Source organism: Bos mutus, chromosome 6 (genome assembly GCF_027580195.1).
Source record: "Bos mutus isolate GX-2022 chromosome 6, NWIPB_WYAK_1.1, whole genome shotgun sequence".
NCBI lineage: Eukaryota > Metazoa > Chordata > Mammalia > Artiodactyla > Bovidae > Bos > Bos mutus.
This window is the reverse complement of record NC_091622.1, coordinates 113,610,334-113,620,750: the sequence shown is the minus strand read 5'-3', so window position 1 is coordinate 113,620,750 and position 10,417 is coordinate 113,610,334. Positions and strand designations below refer to the sequence as shown.

The 10,417-nt window shown below is 63.3% G+C and overlaps 1 protein-coding gene across 2 annotated transcripts in view; it reads right to left on the bottom strand.

The window, feature by feature from the left end:
• Nucleotides 1-732: 732 nt before the first annotated feature.
• The window catches only part of SORCS2 (sortilin related VPS10 domain containing receptor 2), a 497,085-nt gene continuing 487,400 nt past the window's right edge, over nt 733-10,417 (bottom strand). The window contains exons 24-28 of one of the 2 annotated variants that reach the window (XM_070372757.1): nt 8,650-8,749; nt 7,844-7,946; nt 4,882-5,027; nt 3,282-3,356; nt 733-3,003 (exon numbers count right to left, since the gene is read on the bottom strand). In XM_070372757.1, coding sequence (XP_070228858.1) covers nt 2,939-3,003; nt 3,282-3,356; nt 4,882-5,027; nt 7,844-7,946; nt 8,650-8,749 — 489 coding nt within the window. In that variant the 3' untranslated portion in view covers nt 733-2,938. The remainder of the gene's footprint in view (nt 3,004-3,281; nt 3,357-4,881; nt 5,028-7,843; nt 7,947-8,649; nt 8,750-10,417) is intronic. The other variant, XM_070372758.1, reaches the window with a different exon arrangement.

Here is a 10,417-nt window from a genome sequence, read left to right as displayed (position 1 = left end):
CAGCCCTCCCCTCCCGGTTGGGTCCTGCAATCATTGTCAGAGTCCCCACAGCTCCGGGGTCTCCTTTGGGCCCCAGGGGCGTGTCCTGTTCACTCAGGGCTCCAGCCAGGGTCCAGCCCCGGTCCCAGGGGGCACAAGATCTGGCCAGAAGGCTTTGAGGATGCTGACGACACTGAACTCCATGTACTGTGGTCCAGAGAAGGAAGGGGGTGTGTCTGTGAGTCTGCGTGAGAGCTGTGTGTGTTGTGTGTCTCTGTGTGCAAGTATATCAGTGTGTGTCTGTGTGAGTGTGCGTGTGCATGGAGGTGGTGATCTGACCACATCAGGGCTTCCTCTATCTACTCCTGGCTCCTCGGTCTCCTCAGAGACAAGTGGGTGGCATTTCAAGGACCAGGGGCTTCCGTTCAGCAGGGGTGCACCTCCAGGCCCTCAACCCCTGGCCTCTGCACCCCACTGGGCAAACGGAGTGTGCTCCAGGGCCCCTTGCTGGCTGCTGGAGGAGAAGTGAGGCGACCCATGTGAGGGCGTGGTGGCATCACTGCTTTGCAGGTGGCACATCTGGGTCCAGCGACCGAGATGGCCAACGTCATGGCACCCTCCCCCGCAAAGTGCAGGGACCCCTGGCCCGCCCCAGCCTCCGTGACACCACAGTTCTGGGGCCCTGGGTGTATGTTTAGGGAAATATTGACAAATAGCTTCATAATAAGGCAAACACCAATCGTATGCATTTAATCTTTGTTAAAAGCATCACAAATGATTTATTGATTTTTAAAAAGGAAAAATAAGAAAGAATTTATCGCATCTCTGTTATGTGCATATAGAAGTGTGGGCTCTATCCAGCTGAATGAGACGTTAGCGGTCCAAGCCCAGCCCGCTCTTCCCTGGGGCCCGTGAATACCTGTAGGGCAAAGACGCAGGACCTCAAAACGTGGAACCAGATAAACCCAGACCTACGTGTGGATCTACACGGTTATGGGGACGGAAACGTATTCGGTTATAGATGCCAACTTATTCCCAGGCTCTTGGGTCTGCACAGCCAAAATGCTCTTCATAGAAATGATGACATAAAATACGAGAAGAACACAAATAGCTAAAGGGAAGCCCTATCCCATCAGCAAGACAATGCAGCTGAGGGTCAGGAGGTCACAGGGGCGTCATCACCCGGAGGCACTGCTGTGCTGCGTCCAGGGGCTCCCTGCTGACCTTGACCTGGGACCTGGCCGGCGCTGAAGGTGTCTGACCCTGGAATGAGGCTCACGGGCTGGGTGGGGGTGGATGGCAGGACGCGGGGTTCCCTAAGGGGTCTTTGGAGACGGCAGGCAGGCTGGCGGAGGCAGATGCCCTGAGAACCCAGCCTCTCCCCGCAGCACCCCGCAACTCCCGCACTTCCCCGAGGTTGTGGAGGACACTGGCACGGCCAGCGGCTCAGCTGGGTGGGCCGCAGCAAGGGGAGGGGGCGCCTCTGCCGCCCTCCCGGCGACCTGCAGCGACCCCCTCTGAACCGGTCTCAGACCCCATTTGCAACACACGGGGCTGGACGCCAGGGTCGCCCCCTCCCGCATGCGGGAGCTGCTCTGGGGGTGCGGATGACCCTCCGCAGGCCGCCTTTCTTTTCTGTGGAAGCGGGCTAAGGCTTCCCACCGTCCCGGGCTTCATCCTGGACTCCTCCTCACGGCCAGCGGGGTCCTAGCCTGGGATCTGGGGTGTCCCCACCTCTGGGAGGACGCTCTGGCCACCGAGAGCCCAGGTGGGAGGGGAGGGGACGCTGACTTCCAGTTTCAAGGCAAAAGGTGAAACCCTGCCCTTAGATGCTCCCGGCGGCCCTGACTCTAGGCATCGGTGAGCGGTGAGCGAGGGGGGTCGAACTGTGTGGGAAGCACGGGGTGGGGGTGGGGCTGGCTCCCGGGGCACCTCTGTGGCCCCCTTGCTGTGTGTGACCCTGGGGCAGCCACTCCCTCTCTGAGCCTCAGCGGCTCTGTCTTTAAGACGAGGCGGGCACCACTTGTCGCCCTTCACGCTCTGCCTTTCTAACCTCTCCTGGTTCCTGGGTCTCTACGCGGCTCCCTCTAGAAATGAGGAATCGCAAAGCACTGGGCATCTGTGTCGAGGCGGATCCTGGGCAGGAAGCCTGCACATGGGCCGGCTGGGGGGTGGGGGCGCTGGATCCCTTGGAGGGCGGGGCTGGGGGAGCTTTGCTTTTTGGGGGGGGCAGGAGAGAAGGCTGCCAGTGGGGGCGGAGGAGCATTCCTGGGCTTTCGGCAAGGGGGTTCCCAAGAACGGGGGCTACTGCTTGGCAATAAAAAGAGAACAACCTCCCCACCAAAAAAACCGCAAATGGCTACCTAGAGAGGTATTTACATCATCTCTGCAGGTTAAAAAGACGAAGGGGAGCACGGAGGGAGGCCTGGAGGGTGGCTGGGGGGGACCCCGCAGCAGGCTTTCCGGATTCTGGAGGGGGTGTGCACGACCCCCCGCAGAGGGACGGGCGTGGGAGCGGTGGGAGCTGCCCTCCTGGGGGTTCCGAGGAAGAAAGTGGTGACTCGGCGTTCCTCCGGGGAACAGGAGCCCACGGTGCGGGTGATGGAGGTGGAGAGGGGTGGGTGGGGGTTCTGCACTTCTGAGAGTCCGGCAGGCTCACCCCCCAGCCTCAGGGGGCCCGGCCTCGCCTATGAGAAGTCAGGCCTCCTCGCCGGAGTGACGGGGTGTGGGCTGACAGTGTCCAGAGTTGGGGGCCGGGGCGAGGCGGGGCGGGCTTGAGCTGGACGGGGCGGGAGCAGCTGTCGGCTGGCGTGGACGCGGCGGGAGGAGGAGGAGGCTTTCCCGAGGTCTCCGCGGGGGTGCGGGTCCCACCCCGAGCCAGGGGCGCGTGTGGTCCTGGGCCCTCCGCGGGGGATGACGCGGCGGAGAGGAGAGCGTTCCGGGCGCGGCCGCCGCGGCCTCAGCTCACCAGGTAGCTGTGCATCTCCCGGGAGCTGACGCTCAGGACCACGCCCGAGTGGTTCCCTGGAGGAGAGACCGGCGTGAGCGCGCGGCAGGCCCAGCGGCGCGGGACGCGGGCGGCGGCGTGCGGGCGCGGTGTGTGCACCGTGTGCGGCTCCGCCGACGTGCGGGGCATTCCGAGCTTCCTCCCGCCGTGCGGGTCGTGCCTGGACGCGGGTGCGGAGGCGGTGCGGTGGGCGGGTGACTGAGGGCGGGTCTCTCGGTGCCGGCACAAGCAGTGGACGCAGGGGGCCTCGGGGGTGAGGCCGCGCCCGCCACCCGCCCCCACCGCCCCCACTGACCTGCAGAGGGGGCCGGCCCCGGCATCGGCAGCAGGGGGAGGTAGGCGGGGCTCTGTCCCCCCCGGGCAGGGGCCACTGCAGGGCGGCCCGACGAGGCCCCGGGCGGCGGCGGGAGAGAGAAGGGCACAGGGCACCGTCAGAAACGCAGGGGTCCGCCAGGGTCCCGGGCGGGGCCGCGTCCTGAGACCCTCGGGGAGCAGAGGCGTGGCCGCTGGCCGCCTGGAGCCCCCACCTCCCGGGCGCATCGAGACGGAGAGGCCCAGAGGTTCCCGCGGGGCCGTGGGGGCCACGGGGTCGTGAGCCGGCCCCGGGCTTTGGGTCCAAGGTCAGCCACCTGTCCACTGGGCCGCCTGGGTGGGCGACGTCACCTCTGAACCTCACTTCTAGCCGATTAAAAGGTGGGGGCCGCGATTCCGCCTCCCAGAGTCCCAGGGACACGGCAGATACAGGTTGAGGGGATAAAAGAGCAGCGATGACACCCCACCCCAGGTGGCAGCTTCCTCGGCCCCACTGGGGACGTCACAGCACCCCAAGGGCGGGGCGTGCAGGGCAGGTGGGGTGCAGAGCGACTGTTAAGGGTCGGGGGAGCTGGGGCCCCAGGGTCTGGACTCCAGCCCGTGGACTCCCACCAGCTGTGTGGCCCTGGCCCCGGGCCAGTCCAGGTCTCAGCTCTGAAAAGGAGCGCCCCTGCTGGGCTATGGAGGAAGCGATGCCGGCTGGAGCACTCAGTGCTCATGCAGCTGGGAGCATTCAGCATTCACGTGGCCTGGAGCACTCAGCGCTCAGGCGACCGGGTGGGCGGCTCCAGTACTCGGGCGGGACTCAGGGCTCCCGGGCCTCAGTGTCCCCGTGGGTTGAGGAGGGAGTGGAGATGGGGCCTGCTGTCCCATCAGAGTGTGTGTCTTCCCCAAAGATGGACAGACTGGTCACCTCAACCACAGAGTCAGAACCAAGGGGCAGCAGTGACGGCCAGGCTGTCCCCTCCCTGGTCTCCGCAGCACAGAGGCCGCAGGCAGGCGCTGGGTGGACGGTGCAGCGGGCTGAGCCAGCTGCTGCGTCATCACTGGCAGAAGCTTCGACGTGGTGGGGCTCAGCCCACGAATGCCAGCTCATGAGAGGCCCCAAGAGAGAACCGGAGGTCGACACAGACCCCCACCCCCAGAGGAGGCCACTAAGCGGGCAGCTGCTCCGTCCTCCCCGCTGGCCACTGCGGGGGGGCAATGGGGTCATGAAACAGATGCTGTGCAAACTGTAAAGGGCTGTGCACAGGTGGTTATGTCCGTGTGCGCACGGCCAAGGGCATCGTCTTCCCAGTGACGGGAGGGATGCCGGGAGTGTGGAGGGGGTGACTGTGGGGAGAGGACCCCGGGACCCCCCAGAACACAGCAGCTTTGCCATGGAAGCCAGCGCTCCTGTCTCTCCCACCCCTCAGGGGACTGTGGGGACAGGCGTCTGGGGTCCGGGTCCACTGGCAGCCCCAGGGGACTCCTGCCATCACCTGTCAGAAGGAGAGGACCCAGGGTAGGGCCCGCCCGGCCCCAGGCCTGGCGGTGGTGGTGGAGGGGCTCCCGGCGGAGGGGGTGTTGGGGGCGGGCGTTACCTAGAGTCTGTGGGTGGAGCTCATCCTCTATGAACTCCTCACCCTGGATGGCGCTCTGCACACCCTGGCTGTGGCTCACGGGGCTTGTCATTTCCTGCTCCTTCTCGTTGTGCATCTGGGCATACACGGTCCTGCCGGGGCGTTTCCTGCAAGGCAGGGGGTGGTGGGTGGTGGGGAGATCAGGGCTCTGCCTGGGACGCCTGTCCCTGGAGGCCCCCAGCCCACCCTTCTGTGCGGTGCTCTCATCGCTCCTGGATCTGCCTCCTGCGCCACCTCTGCGCCACGCCACCTCCTCCAGGAAGCCCTCCTGCACCACCTCTGTGCCAAGCCACCTCCTCCAGGAAGCCCTCCGTCCTGTGAGCTCCCACAGCTCTGGGTTTGCCTCTACCCCATCAAGGACCGTCCATCTGTCTCCCCTGAGGCGTGCTGCAGGGAGAGGGTGTTTCTTTATCTGTTTCAGGTCCCTGTCACCCATCACCTCCAGGTTCTGATCAGGTCATCAGGTGTGTGTTTCCACAAGGCATGCGATGCTGACAGGCTCTGAGAGGTGTTTGCTGAGCCCTGCCCAGGCCCTGGGGCGTCCTCTAGTGCCCATCCTCTCCAGGGCAGAGGGAAAGGAGATGGAGGGCACAGCCCCCCTCTGCCTCAGCTGGGACTGGGCTCAGGGCCCTGGGCCGGGCTCCGTGTGTGACGCCCACTTAGTTGGAGTAAAACTCCAAAGGATGCATGGTTCCACTTTACAGATGAGGAAACTGAGGCTCGGTGGGAGGGTGGGCTTCCTCAGAGCCACCATCGGCAGTTCGCCAACAGCGGCAGTTCTCTGGAAATACTGAGATGGCAGGATGCACACTCAGGCCGCGGGGGTGGGTTGGGTCATGATGGGCCCCAGGGGACTACAGCACTCGGTGACTGAGAGCCTCTGAGACTTAGGAGCTGCTTGTTAGGAAGGCAGGCCCAGCCCAGGCTGATGGCTGCGCCAGCTAGGAAAATCCAGCTCCCCACAAAGCTTAAAGCGTCCGGACAAATGGGGCACTTCTGTCCATCTGTTCTGCTCTCTTCCCCAGATGACGCCAGTCCTCTGGGGGCACACTCACCCCCAGAACTGTGCTCCGTCCACGGTTTCCATGGTAACCACCCTCCCATGATTAATTCAGAAATAAGCCCTCAGAGCGCTGGGTGAGCCCAGCGGTCACACCCTTGCCTCTCCTGGGGCCGGCTCCTGGGCTGGGCTCAAGGTCTTCCCTTCCTCCCCGCCCCCTCTGGAGACAAGGTGCCTTTGGGACTATTTACACTGGAGCCATAAATCTGGAGCAACTCATGGGAGCTGCACTCTGGGCCTCGGGGGGTCTGAAGATGGCAAGATAAAGAGACTGGAATCCTGCCCCTTTCATGCCTGACCTGCCAGGCCTGCCTTCTGCTGCCTGGGTAACTCCTGCCACCCTGCAGTTCTCAGGAGCCCTTCATTTGGTCTCAGTCACGTCGGTCGTGTCCGACTCTTTGTGACCTTATGGGCTGTAGCCCGCCAGGCTCCTCTGTCCACGGGATCCTCCAGGCAGGAGTACTGCGGTGGGTTACCCTGGGAGAAGCCCAAATTCGCCCCAACTAAGGTCTGAGGGGAAAGAGAAGGGGGTGGGGGCCCAAACCCTGAGTCTAGCCCGTGCCTCCAGCACAGCTCTGACCTGGGAGGCAGCGTCTCACCCGTCCTCTCTGCAGCCTCTCGGGACTCACCCACTAACAGCCTGCCTGAGCCAGGCCAGGGCCGGGAGGTTTTCACAAGGTTCCAACTGAACACATCACGGTAAGAAGGGAGACGTGCTCAGGACAATGTCTGCAGGCGACAGGGCCCTGCCTCTGCACCTGCCTGCTTATTCTTCTTGCCTTTTTCCTGCCTCCCTCCTGATTAGTCCCCTTTTACAGATGAGCAAACTGAAGCCCAGGGAGGGAAAGAGACTGGCCAGAGCCGCAGACTGGATGGCGAGCTGGTCTGGGAGGCTGACCCAGCCCTGCTGCCATCTGGGCTGCCCCGCAGGTCGGGAGGGTGGGTCGCCCAGTGTGAATGGTCTTGGAGGACAGAGACCCAGCAGAGTCCTGGGCTGCAGGAGGGACCCTTGGCCTCCAAGGAGCAGGAGCCGGAGGGTCAGGATGTCTCCAGACTGTTCCCAATGGTGACCCTGAGCTAGGAGACCCCGAGGCCACTGGAGTCGAACCAGCCAGATGGGGTGAGACGCGGGGGTCGGATCTCACAGCTGGATTTGCAGGGCATGAGTCTGGCGACACTCTCTGGCCTTTGTGTCCATCCCCAGGCCCCATATCCAGGTAAGATCAGATTCTCCAGCCCCTCCGAGGGTGCCCATGAATAATCCCGGCACTGAGGGCTATTAAACCCATTTACAGATGAGGATCGAGGTCAGAGGGAAGGAGGCACCACGGCCCCTCTGATGACCGCACACTGAGCTTGCCACCCACCCAGCCTCATCCTGAGCCCCTGCCTGCTCCCACCCTGGTGTCACTACCCCACCCCGACTCCTTCCCAAAAGAGGCTGGAGTCCCACCCCCCACCTTGCTGTGGGGCGCCTGGCACAGGGCAGCTGTGGCTCAAGCTCGTGGAGGGAAGGATGGGTGAGCGCTGGGGGGAGCATGGGTGGTGGAGGACACGGCCTGGGGTCAGAGCCGCACTGCTCAGCTGTGTTGCTCTGGGACAATCGCTTGACCTCTCTGAGCCTGGGTTTCCTCATCTGTAAAATGGGTGTGGGGAGCAGAGGGGAGGATCGGGTGGAAGACGCTCCCTGGCTTGTGAGTGGCCGGCTGCCCTCAGGGACCAAGATGACTCAGGACCAGCACTCGGGTCCAGAGGAGGCCCCCTCCCTGTCCCGTGGCTCATCAAGGACACAGTCCCAGCCCTCCGTGGCCCTCTGGCCCCGCCCGCATGCCCTGTGAGCCCAGGGAGGCCAGGCGGCCTTGCCTTTTGAACTTGTACAGGATGAAGGCCCCGACCGCGAAGAGCCCGCTGACGAAGAGGATCACCACTGCCCAGTAGCCGCCTCCGCCTCCCAGGCTCGGGGGACCTGTGGGCAGAACGGCCCGTGAGCGCTCAGAGTGGGCAGCGGCCGCCCCCGGAACCTGGGACCCCACTGGGTAAAGCCCGGCCCTGGTCCTTCACCCCCTAGAAAGTAGACACAGCTCCGTCCAGACCGATGCTGGCATGGACATGCGTCTTCACGGAGCAGAAAGCGGCCCTTCAGCTCTTGCCAAGATTCTTGCCCCAGAGCGGAGAGGAGAGTCCGTGGTGGGCATGGGGGCAGAGTGCATCTGAGACCCTGCGTGCGTGCTCAGTCGCTTCAGTCATGTCTGACTCTGTGACCCCATGGACTGTAGCCCGCCAGGCTCATCTGTCCAAGCGATTCTCCAAGCAAGAATGCTGGAGCAGGGCGCCATGCCCTCCTCCAGGGGGCCTTCCTGACTCAGGGATCGAACCCAGGTCTCTTACGTCTCCTGCACTGGCAGGCAGGTTCTGTACCACTGGTACCACCTGGGAAGCCCCATCTGAGACCCTAAATGACATAAATTAAAGCAAGAGCTCCATGCGTCCATGGAGAGGGCAGCAAGGCTGACCAGGATTTAACTGAGACGACCACCCGGCCAGGAGGGACATGTGGTCAGCAGAGGGGCCCCCTCTGCCCCCAGTGTACACAGTAGCCAGTGTCATCTGAGGGGCCTGGATGCCCACCCATCCCACCTTGCAGAGGCGAGCCCGGCCCGGGCCCTCACCTGTGTCCACGTCCCTCACGGCCACCACGACCCGGACCCCGCCGCGCAGGAGGAAGCTGATCTTCTGTGCTTTCAGCACCTGCTGGATGGCCGTGAGTCTCTGAAAGCACAGAGCGGGGGAATGAGGGGTGTCTTCAGGGTCCCAGCAGGGGGAGTGGGAGAGCTGAGCGGACGTCTGCCCTGACTCTCTGGGGTCAGGGGGCTGGGGGAGGGCCCCTGCACCTCTCCGGGTCTCAGTCACCCCATCTGTAAAATGGGAATGCTAGCCACCAACCAACTCTCACCAAGAACCTCTGAAGGGACACAAGATAATCCAAGCGTGGCCCTGCCCTCAGAGAGCTCCGGCTTTAGTAGGGACCACGGAGTGTGGTAATCCAGGGATGTCCAGGAGGCCCCTGACCCCAGAAGTAATCAGGGGAGGCTTCTCGGAGGTGGAAGATCAAGAAGAGGACAAGGAGGGTCAGGGCAGGTGACCCAGGCGTGCGAGTGACCCCACACCTGAGGCCGAGAACTCCCAGGGGTGGTGTTGCAAGATCGTGGGGGTGGAGGAGGGGCAGTGGGCCTCTGGGCCACCCTACTGGTTTGGGAATTCATAAGCGGGGAGTTTCTGGGGCTCAGAAGGGACTCAATCAGCCCACATGGGTGTCAGGCGTCAGCCTTCTGCACAGGTCGGGGCAGAGGTGCTGGGGAAGTAGGCCCCCAGGGACGGCGGTCCCGTGGCTCCGCTCCTGGGACCTCTGGGCGGGGGACATTCCCTGGGGACTCTGGCCGAGCCTCAGCAGCATTTTGGCCTCTGGGACTCGGCTCCTGTTCACAGAATGAGGGTGCTGGCTTGGCCTGTCGCTTACACAGCTCCCTACCTGGAGGATCTGGGAAGTACCTGGTTCTGCTGCTTGAACCAAGAATGGAAAGGTGCCAGTACATGAGTGGTTGCCAGGGGCTGGAGTGGGGTGACTGCTGGTGGGGCGGGGTTTCCTGTGGGAGGAGTTGGTAATAGTGGGGCTGGAGGGGGTGACTGCTGGTGGGGGCGGGGTTTCCTGTGGGAGGAGTTGGTAACAGTGGTCCCATGGCTGTGAATATACTAAAACCACTGAATGGTACACCTTACAAAAGTAAACATTATCTCAAAGTAAAAAGAAGAATCAGAACCGCAGCCAAGCTCTGGACTAGTCGTGGGCACCGATGCCCACGCAGACGGTCTGGAGAGAGAGACCAGCGCTGAGGCGGGGCTGCAGCACGGCCCGCAGCACCCCTGAGTGTGGGTGGTAGTGCCCATTTTACAGACGAGGGAAGCGAGGCTCAGTGAGACCCCTGCCAGGAAGCACAGTGTGGGCATGGTGCCCACCCCCGCTCTGGCTGCAGAGCCGTGCTCGAGCCACTCCCAGGTGGCCTCCGGGTGGACCCTTGACTGTGCCAGCCTGACCCACAGCCCTTTGTGAAGAGCATCCACATCTGAACCTGGGGCTCCCAACCACACCCCAGGCTCTCGGCACCTCTCTGTCCTCAGGTCATCGTGAGGATTCGTACAAGCATCTCGCATGGCGCCCCGAAACCTGAGCTCTGCACACAGCAGACTCCCTAGGATTGGCTGCTGGCAGTGGACGGGTGTGCGGCTAAGGCTTCTCCCTTACTTTGGGCACATGATTTACTCTGAGCACTCAGGACACTGGGGGAAGTTCAGTTCAGGCACTCAGTCGTGTCTGACTCCATGACCCCAAGGACTGCAGCACGCTAGGCCTCCCTGTCCATCACCAACTCCCAGAGTTTA